At 45.8% G+C, this 18,198-nt stretch overlaps 1 protein-coding gene across 2 annotated transcripts in view; it reads left to right on the forward strand.

Moving 5' to 3' along the window:
- The first annotated feature begins 2,696 nt into the window (after window positions 1-2,696).
- RAB11FIP4 (RAB11 family interacting protein 4) overlaps window positions 2,697-18,198 on the forward strand; it is a 124,871-nt gene continuing 109,369 nt past the window's right edge. The window contains exon 1 of one of the 2 annotated variants that reach the window (XM_035558847.2): window positions 2,697-2,947. In XM_035558847.2, the coding sequence (XP_035414740.1) occupies window positions 2,804-2,947 (144 nt within the window). In that variant the 5' untranslated portion in view covers window positions 2,697-2,803. The remainder of the gene's footprint in view (window positions 2,948-18,198) is intronic. The other variant, XM_035558849.2, reaches the window with a different exon arrangement.

An 18,198-nucleotide genomic window follows, 5' to 3' on the forward strand; every position in this document is an offset into this window, starting at 1 on the left:
CTGTGGTATTCAATGAAATGTTTCCTTGTGAACTCTTTATTCTTAACAGGCAAACATGGTAGCACCACCACTAGTCAAGTTTAGAAAAGTTTTCAAGTTTAGAAAATCAGATTCACAACATATAAAATACTTACTCCGCATAGTATAAAACTCAAATGAAGAAGCTGCCAAATGTCTCTGATTAAACAGCGATTTTGATATACCATTAAGGAAAAATAGCCTAGTGGTACTAGCATGCATATTCTACTGAGAACTGGAAAAGCAGAGATCGGTAAGGAGTAATGCCAGCTACATCCACTGGCAGTAAAAATTGACCTCTCCCATGTACTTTGCCAGTGCAGTTGTCCATCAAGTGTGTGTGGCACATGTTCAGCTCAGTGTCCCAAACTTAGCATGCATGGGGCACCCCCAGCTTTCATATCCTGGGCCTTTACTGATAGGATCTCACATCGCAATTCTTCTGTATTCAGTACCATCAGATCATTTCCCAGTTGTCAGATCTTTGCTCAGAATACTTAGCTGTCTCTTTAGCTCTCATATCAGCTTGATTTCAGTTCTATCTGGCACTCAAGCTGTGTGGCAGTTCTCAGACTTCTATACTAACTTCCCAAATACAGTATCTACTACCTATACCTGGAGCTTCACCCGTCATGTTCCTGCCTTTTTCTTAGAAATTAATACTAGAATAACACATGCTACTGATAGATTTGGTCTAAATCTATATTGTCACTTACTTGCATGTCTGGACCAAGTTCTTTTTTCCTCCAGCAGAAGATAAAGACAGTAGGAATTAACTGGATTTCACAAGACAGACTAATCTGAGGTGCAGGAATTTCTCATCTGATCATGGCAAATACAGAAGTCCATTGTGTTGTTTGTTTGTTTTCCATAATATTTTGTGACTCCACTTCCCTGTCTGGGACTGTACAAGTGCCCACCTGCAGACAAAGAACCAAGTCAGATGGTGCAAGGAGACACTGAGAAAACCTGAGCAAACAGTGTGGGACAATGACACAGACGTGCACTGAAGCTTTGAAAGGGCTGAACTCCACTTCAGAGCAGTTAGACTAACAGTAGCTGATACCATATAAGCATGCTTTCCACAGCTCTGAAGGGTACCAGCTCATAGATTTCTAAATACTCCAAACAGGTGCCCCTGAGGGGTGTGCTAAGCTCAATTCCTATGTAACCTGAAGGTGAGTTCACCTGTGCTGAGATAAAAGCTAAATGTCCCCACATCTAAGAATCCTGCTCTAACTAGACAGCTTCAGAGAAGTTTGCTGATCAAACGTTTTGGTTCCCTTTTCTCTTTCAGGTTGCCTGCATCTTCACATCTCTTCATGAATTCTTTGCTTCTCAAGAATCTTATCTGATCTCTGCACTTTGAGTTTTTTTCTGGTCTGGAAAGACCCTCTTGTACATCAGTAAGGGAACTGGATAAATCTTATGTATTTATTGTAAAACTAAAGGAAGGTGGCAGGGGCTCTGGAACCAACTCAGAGGCTGGTTATGTGCGGAGCTATGCTGCCTGTTCACTGTGTGCTATCACTGTGCTGTTGATTGACAGCTGACTTACAGAGGTCAAGTCAGCCTCTTCCTGAGCACTGAATTTGCACGCATAGCAGGGATGAGGGATATATGCTCAAAGAAAGAAAACTTCCTAAGGAGAACGCTCCTACTGATACCGAAAAAAAGAGATGAATTTGACTAGCTTGGTCTAATTATGGGATTTACAGGGTTGCTGAGGGGCATAAGAACCTCTCCTACTGAAAGAAGCCAGGTGTACACCGCCTCAGCCCAAAACCTGCTGCACTTTCATGGTCATTTTAGATGGATAGCTTTATCCATCACCTACAGAATGTCAGTCGGTGTTGGACAGTCACCTGTGCTTAGTAAGCAGGGGCGAAAGAAGTCCTGGCAGAGGCAGTACATACCTGAGCCAGGTACAGCCAATGTCACATCCTCCACAAGCCATCCTCCCTGACCTTCCTGGTCAGAGGCACGCTGCAGGAACCAGAACCCGGCTTTGTCTTCTCCCTGGCAGCTCATGGCCATGGGCTTAAAAAGCAGTCCAAAAACCTCTAAGAAAGAAAATGGACAGAGCAGAGAGGTCAAACTAAAACCCAGCACAGCAGTTGCAGAAAGCTTTTATGAAGAACCCTGCAAAGGCAGGGACATCCCTTCCTTCCCAGCCACGTCTCATCGTCTGAGCTAATGCCCTAAATCACAGGCGGGGAGAAGTGCTTCTGCCAGCCCGAGTGCAGCGGCTCTGCTTGCCCTCCTTTTCCTTTACCGCCCTCCAACTCTTTACACTCCGCTTTTCTGCCTTTAGCCTGGGCCTCACTACAGCAGGTGGCCGGGAATTTCCTCAGGAGCGACTGCAGTTTTATTTGGGGCTCTGAGGAGGGAGGGACCGTGTCTGTGGCAACCGGGAAAGGAACCGAGGGGACTCCAGGCGTGGAGGAGTCCGCGCTCAGCCCCCCCTCAGCCCCGCCCGCCCAGGTCCCCTCACGTTTCCCTCCCGTTTCCCCCCTGCCCGCCCCCGTCCCCTCAGGGTGCCGCGCGCCCCCGCCGCTCCCTCCCAGCGGCGCCCCCTGGCGGCACCGCCGCCCCTCGCCAGCCGCCGCCGCCCTCGCCGCGCCGCCCCTTTGTTCTCCTTCCCTCGCTCCCTCCTTCCCTCCGCCCGCCGCTCTCACCCTCCCCCGGCTCTCCTCCAGCCCTCCCCCGGCCCCTGCCCGCCGTCCCTCCCGCACCGGCTGCAGGGGAGGGCGACCATGGCTGCTGCCGGCCTCCGGCTGAGGTGATGCCCGCGATGGAGCCGCCGAGCCTGCTGCCGTTCCTGCGGAAGCTCAAGGAGGTTTTCGACGTGTGCGACGAGGATGCGGACGGCTTCATCCGGGTGGAGCACTTCGTGGCCCTGGGGCTGCAGTTCGGCCAAGGGGAGGAGGTGAGGAGGAGGACGGGGGTGGGGGGGGTGCCAAGGTTACGCCCGGCTTGGCTCGGCCCGGTCCGGCCCCGCTCACTGCCCCGCTCCCCGGCAGCCAGGCGGCGTTCACCTGCTGCTCCCACCGCGCTCTGCCCCGCCGGACCCCCCGCAGCTCCCCGCCTTCCCTCAGGGCGGCTCGGACCTGCCCCGGCCCTTGCAGAGCCCCTTGGGGCGGCCCGGGCTCCCCCCGACCCTCAGGGGGGTCCCGCAGCCTCCCCACGGGGGGTCCCGGAGCCCCTGTCCCTCAGGGCTGCGCGGGAGCCTCCCCCGTCCCTCAGGGCGGGCCGGAGTCCCGGCTCCCTCAGGGGGTCCTGGAGCCGCCCGGGGCCACCAGGCTGCAACCCCCGGGGCTGGGGGGCCGCGACGCCCCCGGCCCTGCTGTTCTCTCCTCTCGGGGCCGTCCCGGCGGGACGCGGCGGGGCTGCTGAGCCTTTCGGGGAGGTGTTTCCGAGCAGGGGACTGCTCCGTGCCGGCTGAGCCCGGTCCTGAGCGGGTAACGGGCGCTGAGCGAGCCGCAGCTCCAGGCGGTGCCAGGCCCGCAAGCCGCCCGCATCGGCGGGGGCATCCGTGGAGCGCGGGGGAACCACACAAGGAGTGGCCCAGGAGCAGAGGGGAGCCCCCAGGAGCAGCCCCCAGGTGCTGAGCAGAGCCCCCAGGAGCAGCCCTGAGGTGCTGAGTGGAGCCCCCAGGTGATCCACCCAGCCCTCCGGTATCGCAGCACCAGCCCCAAGCTGCTCCAAGGGGCTCAGGGGAGCCCTAACGGCAGCGGGACCCCATAAATCTGTGAGAGCGGGGTTCAGACCCGTATCTGCGGGGTAATGACATGAGTTTGATATTAAACGGTTCCCTTAAGTGATTCAGTAAAGGGTTGCAGCTCTGATCAAATTAACTAAGCAAGAAACGCTTTCCCTCTCAGACCTCTCGGGCTATTGCACTTAACTGACGCTTCACAATGTGCCCCCAGCAGTTTTTGGGCTGGGGAGTGGAACTGGGACTGGGAAAAGGCTCGGCTGCTCTCAGCTGGCCTTTTAAAGTATAATAAAACAAATTAATGCAAGGAGCCTGTAAAAAAGTAGTTTAGGAAGGGATGCCAAAGGAGCAGCAAAACCACAGTGAATTCACATTGTCGGAGCAAATTACTCATTTTTGGCTTACTGCTGGTAATGAAACACAGCTTGTGAATGAAATCAGAAGAGCAGGAGGCTTATTGCTTGCAGGTAGTCACAGTTCTGTTAAATGTTTTCTTAATGAAAAAACAGAGTTTCTTGTTTTAACCAGCAAAATGAGGAGGAGAAATGCATAAAAGTAGAGAGCTTTATTGATTTCTAGTTTTATTTGTCTCTTGGTAAATTGTATGATTTTATATAAACTAATAGAAGTATTTCTAAATGTTATTGCCAAATGCATTGCATCAGGATTGCTTCTTGTACTGCTGCATTTATTTGGAGGCAAATTGATGGTTTTCTCTTGCAGCACAGAGAAAGATTGGTCGGATTCCACAGGCTGTTTTGCAGCTGAATGGCTTTGATGATCATAACAATCCTTTTTGGTCTTAAAAATCTATAAGGTTATGGAAGGTTCCGTGTGATGTAAGGGAGGATTCAGGTGGTGCTCTCAAGCTTAGAGTAAATTGGAGTACATTAGTTGGAAAATATTTAAAATATTAAATGGAACAGACTAGACGACAAAGCCGTTAATCTCAACAGTGAAGGCGGTAGAAAAGTATCGGTTGTCAGCGTGGTATCGAGGCTGCAGGAGGGGCTGACTTCCTGGGCCGGCACTAGAGGAATTACCAGTGGGGAGCAATGCATCCTTTTTATTTTGTGCAGTTGTAGCTGGCTGTGTTCAAACAAGATATGTGCAAAAGTGGGACAGAGAAGTCTTAACTATGCATCTATCAGAGATATAACCCTTTGTTCCCCTTTGCTTCTCTTTATCAGTTGTAGTCGTTGGCTAGCCATCCCTTGATTTCAAAGGAGCATGTGTCAGCTGAGTAAATGTGATTAGTAAATCACCAAAAGAGGCTTGTTAGGGAAATATAGAATCAAATTTCCAAGTGCGCATTTACTGCAGAAAGACTACAGGTGAGCTAGTCTATCTTTAAGCCTTGTTAAAACTGAACTTTATGTATGATGAATCGCAGCTGATGTCTGGAGACACTGAGAAGCTGTTCTCCCATATAACATGGCACTTTTACCCCTGCAGCTGCAGGAACCTAATAAGCTGTATGTGGTAATGCATCTCATGAAATTAAGCTGAAGAGACACTGCTCGAGCACTCTCCTTTAACATACTAAAATGTATTTATTGTCACTGAAAACCAATTATACATTTGAACGTGCTACACTTCTTGGGCCTGATCCACCATGGCTCCCTTTGCATTCAAAAGAAATCTTTCTGTTGGCATCAATGAAAGATTGATTGGCCCTCATGTCTAAGTTATTTGCTGCTTCTATTTATTGAATTCATCTGGCCACAGAGAGGATCCTATTTTGTAATTTTGTGGCCTGAATAGTTGTGACTCTTACCACTGGTAGCCCTGGGTCGCCTTTATGAAATGAGACAGTATCTGTGCTGTTAGCTGTGCCGTCCTGATACATGCAGGTTTCCACCTCTTCTGTGCCTTCCTGAAGCCACAGCAATGCAAAGTTTGGAGTCTATAAATTCTTAATACCAACCAGGGCATGTGGGGCTTGGACTGTGTAGGGCATTTGGCCTTTTCTGATTTTTCTTGTTCTTTCCATTTCCTTTTTCTTCATTTTTTTTTCTTTCGGACATGTGTGCAGTCAACATGCTGAAATTTTATTTTTCCTGAAAGATCTACAACTCTCTGAAAACTGCCCCAAGGCAAAATGTTGCAGCAAGGCAGCAGCTTCCTGTTCAAGTAAAGCAGCCCTTACCTGCACTGTTGGAATAACAAATTTAAAAATTTCCTTGCTATTTTACTTTTACTGGACTTCTGAGCCTTCGCTTCTAATAGTGTGATGCTTTTCCTTTCCTTAAGACCCACTGCCACACTTCCCTCATACTGCTCTGCTTTTCCCCCCACACTGAAATCCTCATCTTGCTGCAGTCACTGAGAGCTGCCTGCAGCAGAGCAGCCATCGTCTCGGAGCAGCTGCTCGTGTAAGGTGTTTCTGCTGCAGAAGCACTTCTAGCAAGTTTGCTTTTATGCTGTAGCATTTCGTTGTTGTTGTATTTTTAACACTGGACCAACCCAACGTGATTCTCTTTCCTGCTGTTGCTGAGGAGCATGGAACTATGATCTTCTCGTGTGCCAGGACTTGGCTCCTAGCAGAGGCTGCAGTGGCAACACCAGGCTTCAACTGAGCCCGTATAAACACAGAATAGAAGGAAACCCTTGACCTACATGGCACGTGGTTCAACCACAGGAAGAAATGAGTAGTCCGTGTTAATTTGGCGGAGCCAAGAGCAGAAGCATCTTCTGGGGTGCCTGGAGGATCAGCACACCAGGCTAGCTGCTGAGCTCTGCTTGCCCATGCAAATAGTTGGGGAACTTCTTGTGCTTCTGAGCAGTTCAGCGTTTTGGTCTCCATTCGTCCCATCTGACTGTAGGCATTTAACCAGGGTATCTCAGTTAATCTTCCTCCAGGGTCATTCATGAGCAACTGAACACTCAGAGGTAACAGGTCCCAAGATGAAATTCATCTTTCAGAAGTGCTTCTTTATCTCTCCTAACAACAGAAACTCCTAGACTGAGACATTTTGGTTCAATGCTTAAAAATAACAGGCTTGGGCCTTGTTTTCCTGTTGAATGGCTGTTTGTGAAAGAAGCTGAAGAAAGACGTGAAGGGCTGTTTCCAAAGAGACCTGACTGAATGGCGTGTACTCACTAGTTGAAGAAACACTTCTCATAACATCGAAAAATGCCAGGAGTCACTTGCCATCTGGTTCCCTTTCACTGGGAGGAGAGTTGTACTAGCAGCTGAGTGTCTAGGAGCATTGTGAGTGACGTGTTCAGCAAGCCCCAGTTCTGGCAGTGGTGTGTGTGAATGTGTATTTCAGGGTAGTGCCAGCTGATGTTTCATTATGCCAGATTCTATTTAAACTCTGCATTCATTTTTCAGCAACAAGTGAAACATGCTAAACGTGTTGAATACTTCTAGAGCTGGAATCATCCTCGGGAGTTGTGCAAACTGTGCAGGTGCTTAGACAGTAACCTCATTGTGGTAAGGTCAACAAATGCTTGTCAACTTGTGAGGGAACTTGAGCAGCTAATAAAATCAGTAGGCCAAAATCAATTATTCTTGTGATTGGACAGTAATTCACTTGAAATCAATGGTTTTCTAGTAGTATAGAACAGAAGTAGCTGAAAACAAATTAATGTTTCATGTGAACAAATTAAACTTTCTGGCCAAAAGAAACCGTTGGACTAGGGAGATGTTTGTTGCTGTTTGTTATTGCTTCTCTTTGATGAATATCACCATTCTGAGTTGAAATCAAAGGCATCAGCCTTCCGTCGTGCCCAGATAGTAATTGTGGCTGCTGACTGAGTTTAATGACAGTCCTGACAGACGTGCGCCATTCTGACTTGCTCTCAGGTGTCTCCCAGGGACACCTGGTGGAGTTGTGCCCTAAGCCTCTGTTGTAGCAGCTCCATGGCTGGCTTCTCTTGTGAAGACAGGGCTGTAATTTCACTGCATAACAACCTGGATTTTTCTGAACGGCCGGGGGGAGTTTCAGGCATCTCCCAGCCATAGAGGTGCTGTTCAAAGTTGTGCCACAGAGATGAGTGAAGTCACTGCAAGTTTCCATCAGTGTGCATGATGACAGAGACTGGTTCATAGCTTCCTGGTAACGTGCAGCATGCCCTGGCCGTACCTCCTCCATCCATGAGAAAAAAGACTTTGGCACTGAGACATTGAAACAAATACAGTAGTATTAAAAAGTGATATTCCTTGAAATTGTATATACCAATGCCCCAGATCATAGAATGGTTTTGGGTTGGAAGGGACCTTAAAGACCATCAAATCATTTAGAACGACATGGAAAATATGTAGTTATGGAATGGTGCAGTGGGATACGTGGCTTATGGATTACTCTGTTGCTGTAGCCTTCCTGCTTCAATGCAAACTAGCCGGCAGTAAGTTTAAAATAGCCGTTTGACATATACTTACACTAAGTGTGTATTTCCAAACAGCTGACATAGACCAAGCTTAGTACTTACTGTTAATCAAACATTTTCTGAAGCACTGTTATGAAAAGAGAAGCTGTAGGTTTGCTGTGCACTCACGAGTTTAATTTGTTATGTAATATGTTTGCCTTTCAAAGGTGAGAGCTAAGGGGGGTTATGTGCACAGGTAAGAATTGATTGTTGCTGCGTTTTGCGATACGTGTCAGCAATCTGCAATAGTAAATTCACAAAGCCTAAGGAAAGGCAAACGAGTTTGATAGCAATTCTTGATGCTCCTATTTAAATGACTGTTTTATAACTACCTTGGTGTTTGCTTTTAGTACAGCTACAGTGATTTAGTGTTGCCTTATTAAATGCAAAAGTAAAGAAAAATGTTAGCATATAGATCAAGCACAGAAGACAGTACTGCATCCTTTGCACGCTGTATTGAAGGCATCACATGTAACTGGTGAAGTTAAAACATTCAGCTGCCTAGCAAGACTAGATATTTGCTATTTTTTTCTCTCCCCTTTCCACGTCCCCAGCCCCATTCCTGGTTTGCTCCATGCTGTTAAGTTGTAAAATTGATATTCTTTGTCTGTGACATGTCTGCGTGTTCTCCAGAAATTTGCTCTTGCAAATCCTAGGGAGGATTTCAGATTTCTAGCACATGCTGATTTTCTTCCTGTAATATGATTAAGCTTTGAAAAGTGAGTTAGACAAAATTGCTGCAAGGAAGGGTAAATCTTAGGGGGGAATGAGCCAGTGCCATGTAGGATTTGTGGGGACGATCTCCAATATAGAACTTTAGCACAACTGACTTGTACTCCACAGCAACACTTTCATAGCAACATAGTGGGGAAAATCATTTGCATCGTAATGTTTAGATAAGTAAATGTGTTTTATTATTCTCTTTGTAGTTTACAAAATCATTTCATAATAATTTTATCTACTTTCAATGCTAATATTCACAAACGTAATCCCTGATTGCTGTTTTGTAATGTAAGTAAACTGAATCAGACTGTCTGCTCAAGAGCTAGAAATGAAGTTCTACCAGTTCTTAAAATACACACAAGTTTGTGGGCTGCATGTGATCTCAGACCTAGATACTTGCCTAGGCCGCTGAGTACATTCCCGTCCGTGCACTGAGCGTAGTTAGCTCGGTGCAGGGCGTGATGAAGTCGATGAATGGTAACGGGAAGCATCAGACACGAACACTAGTACTGTAGCATAGGGGTTTACAGCAGCGGTGTGAGTGTAAGCAAAGCACTGTATAATGCATCTCAGTTCCGTTTTACTCAATATATAATTAAAGGGCCTCACTTGGAGAGAGTGCGAGTGTTTACATACCACTGTGAATGTTATTTTCACATCTTCTGTGCCATTAAAACCAAAACCAGTAGGGCTCCTTTCTAAGCTGTGCGTTCTGTTCAGTTTTACAGTATGTTTTGCCCCAGAGTGAGTGACAGGAGTGAGCTGTGGGGTCAAAATACTGCAAGAGAGACAGGATCAATGCACAGGGCACAGACCTGGAAGAATTACAATCTACTCTTCAGATTTTAATGCCGCTTCGACAGTTTACTTTGGGTATAGTGTTATGGTTTCAGATTTGTTGTTGTTGGGGTTGGCTTGTTTGTCTGAAGTGGGAAGCTTAGAGCTGGGAGAGGCTTTCTGTGTTAGGTTTCCTGAAATGGGGAAGGTAGGTACTGGAAGTGTCTGTTCTGGTGTTGACAGAAGTGGATGGAGTCCTTGGATGGAAGCTTTCAAGGAGCCTTTTTCCTTTAGGACATCTTCAGCTCGTGGCAGTGCTTTGTGATGTTCCACACTGGAGCGTGTTTCTGGTACCCATGCTGGAAATTGGCTGTGGCAGCATGCTTTGTATTTTTTCACAATGTTTAGGTTGTTCTGGGTCTTCTCGGTGCCTGTTTTTTCATGAAGATTTGCAGTGGGCTCGTGAAGCCATTCTGGTGTTGTTCCACCATCTCGTGATGAACCAGACACCCCCAATGAGATCCAGATGGCTTTTGGAACATGGGATATTCTTTTCCAATGACACTGCTGTTGTTATGATTAAAAAGCTCAAACAAACATGCAGATACAAACAGCTTTGTCCATATGTTTGCATGGTATTAATAGATTTGAGAAACTCTCCCAAAATACTGATTTCACTGCTTTTGTAGCAAGCGACTATATGACCAATGGAACATATTTTACCCAGTTAAACCACATGATGCGTATGATGGGATGCAATAGCTAATAGCAATCAAGAGGGTGAAATGCAGCAGTGTGTTCTGTCACCCTAAAGTAGTACAGAATCCTCCAGTAATAGCACTACAGCTACCTTTCTGAGTTTTTCTTTTTAGTTCTTGGGAACAGTGGAAAGCTGTAGGGCTCTCATAAGAAGAGTTTTGTTGCAGGAGTCTCTCGCATGCTGGATTTGTGTGGCATTGTGTCAAAACACAATAGAGCCTGCTCGGAAAGAGGGCTAAGGGCAGCTGCACGCTCCGGAGGGAGGTGGGCTGCTAATGAAAGGAAAAGGGATGTGGGAAGAGAGATCTCACTGTCCTTACTGGGACAACAGGCAGCATTGATGAGAGGAGGTTTGGCAGCGTGACCCAAGGAGTCCTGACCCTGCTGAAATCAGGGATGTGACCCTTGTATGTTGCAAGGATTTTTTTCCCATCAGGTAATCATTGTGCACTAAGCCTTTCCAAATGGGAGTATCTGAACATGCTGTAAGGATTGGCAACTCACTTCAAACCTGCGTGTCCTCTCCTGCTGGCAGTCTCCTGTTGACAACATAAAATTGCTATGGTAGGAAGTATGTGGGCAATTAATTACATGCTTATTTTGCGCGGGGTAACACAAAATGCTGGCTTGTTTGTGGTGTCTTAGCATCTCAGCAACACAGAACAGTATGGAGTGTCTCAGCAAAGCTGGTGAGTTCTTCCCTTTCGGCAAGTTGCATACGTACCCCGAGTCTGGTTTGGGTGGAGAGGGGAAAAAAAAATTCCTAAAATTTCAGTTGTTTTGCAAGTGATTTTTGTCTTTAAAAAATAACAATATAATTAATTTCACTTTTTTTAAGCATATTTTGATTGTTTTAATTTGAAGTTTGCTTTTTATAGACAAAATTTAAATTGAGATATTTGACAAACAAGAAGTGAAAATGTCCCAAATCATAAAATTTTGTTCAACATGCATAATTTTATTTCATTTTTTTCGTAAGAAATCGGTAAAAATGGGTTTGATTTCCTTTACTTGGGCAGAAAGCTGAAAAATCAGTTATTTACCAAGTTTTGTATCGAGGAAGTACAGGGAGTCTGTGAACTGCAGGAGGGAGAGGAAATATGCCATTTGGTACATCTCTCCTCTGCCTAATTTGACTTATGTTCAGCTCACAGTTATCCAGAGCTATGGGGAAAATAGGGCAATAGGTAAAAGCAAAACCTTGGATAATGACAAGCTGTCAGAAAGAGACTAGAAGAATATAATCTTTAGGAAAAAGTATCATGAGTTTGTACAGAAAGCTGGAACAGCTTTAAAGCAAGATGGTACAGAGAATGTAGGATTTTAGCTCATGAGTATCTCTGTTGCTTTTCACAGCTTGTGGTTGCAGTGATTGTTCCCTTGGTCTCTGTATTGAGCAAATGAAGTCTGACTTCATTTGCTGCAGTCAGGTGCTGGTGAAATTTTAAACTGGTGAATTTTCTGATGAATTTTAAACTGGTGTGAAGATTGAATTGCACGTTTCATTCTTCAATTCCCTTTAAGAGCTCTTAAAAATAAAGAGTTGAGGTGTGGCTTGGGACACACGTTGAAAGGAGCTTTAAGAACGTTAGTTTTGCTCTTCTCACTGAGCAGTTAAACGCCATGGAAGGTTCCACAGAGGAAACTCTTGCTGTTTTTTTTCCCCCAGTTCTCACCTGGGAATTGCATGCCCTTTGCCACATGCAAGCTCTTCTGCCCAGTTGGGAACGTTCTCTGGAAAGTGCCGTGATATTTGCTCCCAGTCTGACAGTCCAGTGCCTCTTGTTTAGAGGATGAAATTGGTTTGAACAGACTGCTGTTGGAAACTATCATTTGTGAAAGTCTGTCTGCTTTTTGTCTCTTCCTGGCAGTGGCAAGTGGCATATGTCATAAATTATGTACGTCAGGCGTTAGAATACCAAGTCTTCCAGCTAAGATAATGGGCAGATGTAACCAGAAAAATAACTGATGAGTGACAAAATGATAGTCCTCCAAAAGGACAAACTTCAGAGGGAATTACAGGATGGGAAAAAGTCCAGTGATGCACAGTTTTTAATTCACTGGAACAAAGTTAGGCTCTGTTCCTGTTGGGGTTTGTGGGAACGCTGCCACCTTACATGATGTGCTGTTATCCTCTCCAGACCCCATCATACCCACCTGTAGTGCAGCTGGAGGCAGCGGAGGTGAGCTCATCCCTGAGCGCTACTGCTGCTTTGGGGTGACAGATTGCCATCATTCTCAGTAATCTACCACTTTGCAACTGTCCTGATGTCCAATTTGCCAGCTGTTCCTATGGGTAATCCAGAGGATTTCTGCATATTTAACAAGGTAGAACATTTGCAAACTCCTTTGATTTTGCCAAAAGTACAAGACGCAGGTGGCTTTTGTTGTGTAGGTAGCCCCAAGGGATTCCTCTTGCTGTATTTTTCGTGTAAACCTGTATAACTATTGTGGACGACATTTCTTTTCTCAGCAATAGCCTTACGTTCCCAACAGCGTTCTCAGTGCGTTTTCAGAAGCGTGGTAAGCCTGGTATATGGAGTACGTCCTTCTTGTGCTCCTGGCGTGCTCTGGGTGCAACTGCACCGCGTGCACCTTCCCTGTGGGAGGAGCAGCTGGTAGTGGCTGGTGGTCCTCTGCAGCTGCCCTGCCTTTGGGCCACTGCTGCACACACGCCAGCCACATTTCTGCTCCCTGCCTCTGCCAAAGGTGAGGAGGAGGAGGGCACCTTGCAGCAGGGATGTGTAAGGCATGAGAATCAGTGGTGCCTCAAGGGACACGGCATGAGCTGTCTGCGGTCACTGCTGTTCCACAGCTCTCCAGCCCTGCCTGGGTGCATCGCGTTGCTGGAGACTCTCTGAAATAACGCCCAAAGCTCTGGCCTCCCTATATTATTCTCCCAATTTATTCCTCCTTCAGGGAGAGCTTCAGCTGTGGGCGTGTCATTGCTTGTGCTTTGTGGTGGGGGGCTCTTAGCTTAAGCCATCACGGTCACTTAGCTCTAGCCTAGCCTGTTGTAGCAAATTAGCACCTGTTGGGAAGAGAATGGAGCTTTGGAGGAGTAGCTCTAAGTGGTTGTAAACACGAATGATTTACACATTTCAGGTGAAAAGCCTGCTTGAGTAAGCTGAGTTGGTGGGATAATGTGGTTATAGATTACCTTTGAGTTTATTGCAGTTGGCTGCTGCTTTTTTCCCCCCCCCTCTCTCTAATAGTGCCAGTGGCTCTTTTGCAATGTGTTCTGTTCAGTGGCACTTCTAATTCAGTGCTTGCCATAGCTTGCATTTTTTAGAGGTTGCTCTATTCTGTGGCAGTGATTCTCTGGATTTACAGCACAGGATGAAAAGGGTAGGAGTGTAGGCTCTGCTCTCGTAGCAAGAAATTGTTAGCATCTGTATTTTGGAGTTGAAATGTGAAGAGATGAACTTCAAATACCTTTTTTTTTACAGGAGGAAGGGTTACCATGGCTAATAGCCACAAAACATTGGGTCTGGTTGTTTTTACCCCCATCTTTTACATTGTTCTGTGATGAGATGTGAAAATCAAGTTCATCTTCCAGACTTCTGTATGGTACAGGATGTCTGAAGGGAGGCTTGTGTTAACTGCTGGAAGCTTCACCAGAGGCTGTTCTGAGCCCAGAAGAACACCAAGCTGTGCATCCTCTGGAACACCTTCTGCAGAGGCAAAGATGCAGAATTATCCTTTGATTTGGGGAAATTTAAAGATGTGAGACTCCGGAAGAGAGTTCTTGTAGTTCTTTGAAGGTGTCTGTGTGACCTGGCCTAGTACAGCTAGCACCCTGGTACCTTTCTTTCCTTTCCCCGTTGTGTAACAGCATTTTTAGGAGCTCACATCATTCACTGCACAGTGGGTGTGTCAGTCACAGGAGGTATTTCTCCGATTAACCAAATCCCACTTCAGCTTTAGTTTCAATTTCTTCTGTGTGTTCTATACTACCCTTGCTACTGATAGAAACTTCCCTCTTTTGCAATCAGTCTGTTAGTCATTATGCCTGCTTAATGGGGGGGGAACTGCTGTCAGTAATGCAGATTGCGTGCCATCATCAGTGCCAGCTGGTGGTTTCGCTAACTGAATTGGGTGGAAGGAGGAACAAGGAAGCAAAAAGCAAATAAATGGATAGATTGCCACCAGCAGTGAATGAATACAAAGGAAATTCAGGTGAAATGTACAAAGCTGTGAAACAAGATGGCAGTGTTTGTGGTGTTTGAATACCTGTGTGCCTCTTAATACCACCCATGTGCAAGAACTGATTTCTAAGAGTAAGCTGCCAGCCTGGAAGGGGAATTGATTTTAAGACCTGAAGTGTGCGCTCAGTGCACACAGTAATTAGATTGTGATGGCAATTTCAGCACAGGACTGAACTTTAACTAACCTTTCAAAAACTCATTCTTCCTTCAGGAGCTCATGGGTTTATTTGTGCTATCAGTGATGAACTCAGGGAATGTCATAGGCCATCAGATGGGAAGGAAGGGAGAAGCTATCAAAAGATTAAATTTTCATTGACTGCATTTTTAACTTAAACCCCCCAAATTGGTTGCTATATTTGATGCTTCTTTATTTCCACTGAAAGTTAGTGGCTCCAAAAAGCTCGAGTTATTTTTGAAAATGCAGCTTTACTTCCCAAGTATGGCAAAAGCTCACGGAAATTCTGCGTTAGCCCTAGGGGAAGACACAGGAGGTGCTAGACCCAGTAACACCGCGTTCTCATCAGAGCACTCCTCCCCACTATTGGAAATGGCTGTTGTGCTTTCTGTGATTAACGAGGGAGTTATTATTCCCTTTAGGTGAAGTTTCTTGCTGCTTGGCACTCAAAAGACTCTTGTTAGAGAGCTGATATGATTCCCGGGAAGATTTTGTGAAATCTCTACTAAACGGGTCACTACATGCAGATAACACAGGCAATCCACGCGGCTTCTTGGGAGCGGCAGGGAAGGCAGGCTCAGCACGGTGCTGAGCTGTGCGTCAGCCCCCGCTTCAAAGAGATAGCGCACACAATTTTAAAATATTCACCCTTGTTCAGCTAATACTGCTAACATAAAAAGCATGCCTTATTTTGGTGCTGCATTAATGGATTTAGGTCAGAGACTGTAAACGAGTGTGACTCAGCTGTGTGAATAAATCAGTTCACTTGATTGTGGGATGAATTTACACTTTCAAAGCTTCTAATAGGTAATGAATATTCAGGGTCTGCCACATGGTAGGAGATCTGAAATGGAGGCTTGGATTCCTACCGCCTTGGCTCTTGCTCAGCAAGTGTTACGAAAGAGTCTCGGAGTGGCAGATAGCAGTGCTGCTTCATCTTTTCCCTTTACCATTGCTGATTGCACCGGTGCAATTTGCTACTTCCTGGCTCTAGAAGACAGGTTGTATCATGCTGCATCAGTGCTCAGAGCACGTTGTCCTCTTAGCACAATTTGTAGACATCAAATGGAGTTGCACAGGTGTCAGAGAAGGGGATTTGAAATCTCAGTGGCTTTTAGAAGAGTCTGGGAGAAGTTTTTTACCCCAGGTGTGCAGACAGAGGCAGCACCAGGCTCCTTTTTTTTCTTTTAAGGTAAAATGGTCAGCTCTCCTGAAACTTATTTTTCTTAAGTGTCTTGTTCTGCACACCCCAAATTACAAATGGCACCAGAGACACTCAGTGAGTTTAGGATTTTGTCTGCTCTTGGGTGTAGAGCTCCTGTAGGGGAGTCAGGCCGTGGGCTCTTCTGGTGTGATTGCATAGGCTGGGTCGTGCAGCTCCCCTGGGCTCTTCTGCTCTGATACAAACTTTGAGGTGGTAAAAGCTGGTGTCAGCAGGAGTCATGGCATCGGTTTGCATGGCAGAGTCCTTGCTTATGCAGGAAGAGGACAAGAAATTCATCAGACCTTCCTGGGCACCATGTCTTAATTCCTAAGTTGTTACTTCTTAAAATGCCGTTCACAAGAGTAGTGGGGAAAGGAAACAAAGATGCTGGTGCGAAGTTACCCAAGTTAAGAATAGCCTCTAATATAACTGTGAAGAGTTGTAAATTTACTAGTTTGTTTTTGCTTGCAATAGAGATTTCTTGCCAAAGCCCTCTGTGGAATTAATTTGAAAATCTGAGTTCAAGGTAGCTGGGTAAGAGAAGATTTGGCAGCACTGTGAAAATCTTTAATCAAAAAGTGCAATATACAACACCCTGGCAGAGTTCTTGGTACAGCACGTCTGGTTTAGGTGTAAAAGCATTAGCCTGCTTCTGCAACTTGCTGCGTGGCCCCAGGAATGCTGCCGATGGTCATCACTTTCTAGAGCGGGGCAAAATGAGGAATACATCTGTTATCAAATCAGCTGCTCAAGGCGCAGTCAGGAGCCTTGTATGCTGCACTGGTACTACAGTGCTGCACTTCCAGAGTCTGCGAATGCTGCCTTACTTGTGCTGGAAATCTACCAACACAAAGAAAAAGCAAGAAGCAGTTAGGTTTCCAAGAGGAAAATCTCTTTAATGACAGCGTTGTAGCAAGGAAGTCAGGTACAGCCTGCACAGCAGCTCCTCCTCAGCACAAGCAGGCAGGTGCTGATGGCTGGCCTGACAGCTGTGGCAGAATTTACACCATTGATAACAACAATGAATGAGAGGAAGAAACAAAGCCTTTGGTTGTGCCAAGCGCTTAGGCATGTGCTCACGTCCCAGTGATGTTAGGGGGTCTGTGTGCATGAGGATAAAAGCTGAACAGGAATGGAGCTGAATAAAAAAATCAAGTTGAATGCACACAGCATGATTTGTTGAATTTAAGGCCTTTCTGTTTTGTTTTTCTTTTTTTCCTTCAGGAAGTCCTGTATGATTGGGAACATCCATTTTAACTGGTTTCTTTAGAAATGACACTGAAAATATAACAGATAAGAAAACTGACACCTTTCTAATGTTGTAAGTGTCCTCTGGAATTCCACAGAAAAAACGTATTCCTTTTATTAAATTCTACGGACAGAGTAGAAATGTGTCATTTCTGTTCACTGCCACGGGGCTTTTCCAGAGCTTAATTTACTGTTTGATTCTGCTTTAGCTATAAGAAGAGCTAAGCAGTGGAAGGAGCTGCTGAGTGTAGTTGTTAATTTTTTAAAATGTTTAGGGCTAGACTGCACACCTGTCGGGAATGCTGAGTTATTACGAAATTAGTTATCCCAGGCATAATACTCCTGGTGAGCCAAGGGCTTTGCACACCTAAGATGAGCTTCATGCATACTTCCTGGTTTTCTGAGAGCTGTGCTTTTTACAGCAAGGAGCAATCAGGCTAATCAAAATAACTGAGAAAAAGGAAAATCTATGCAGGAAATTCTTTGCTGGCTCACCCAAGTATACAGATGGAACTACTTTCTTGGTGAAGTCCTGCAGACTTTAAGGACAGAGACCTAAGACACTGAGCAATGTTACTGGTGCTTGTGCAACTGTTTGCACATACGAATGTGTAATGTGAAATGCTAGGTAGCATTACAAGTCCTAGTGCGTAATAAACACGTGCCAAACATGCTGCTGATCTTTTCCTTCATGTTTTGTTTCCTCTCAGGTCTATTTTCTATTCCCGTGTCTGCCTCTTCTTTTTCCTTTGCTATCTACAGCCCTACTCTGAGGCCCTTGGCAGGATTTGTGCAGGGACAGCAGTCTTCCGAGTGACTGTTGTCATACGCTTTTCTGCCATTAAATCTTTCATAGAGCTTGTCCTAAAAATATGTCCTGTTCCCTCTCTGTGCTAACGACAGGCTGTGAGGGCCTAAGTAGGAAAAGGAACATGACAATGGTATCAGAGCTGTATGTTATGCTGCAAAATTTTGGGTGGGGGGAGGATGTTCC

Source organism: Cygnus atratus, chromosome 18 (assembly GCF_013377495.2).
Source record: "Cygnus atratus isolate AKBS03 ecotype Queensland, Australia chromosome 18, CAtr_DNAZoo_HiC_assembly, whole genome shotgun sequence".
Taxonomy (NCBI): Eukaryota; Metazoa; Chordata; class Aves; order Anseriformes; family Anatidae; genus Cygnus; species Cygnus atratus.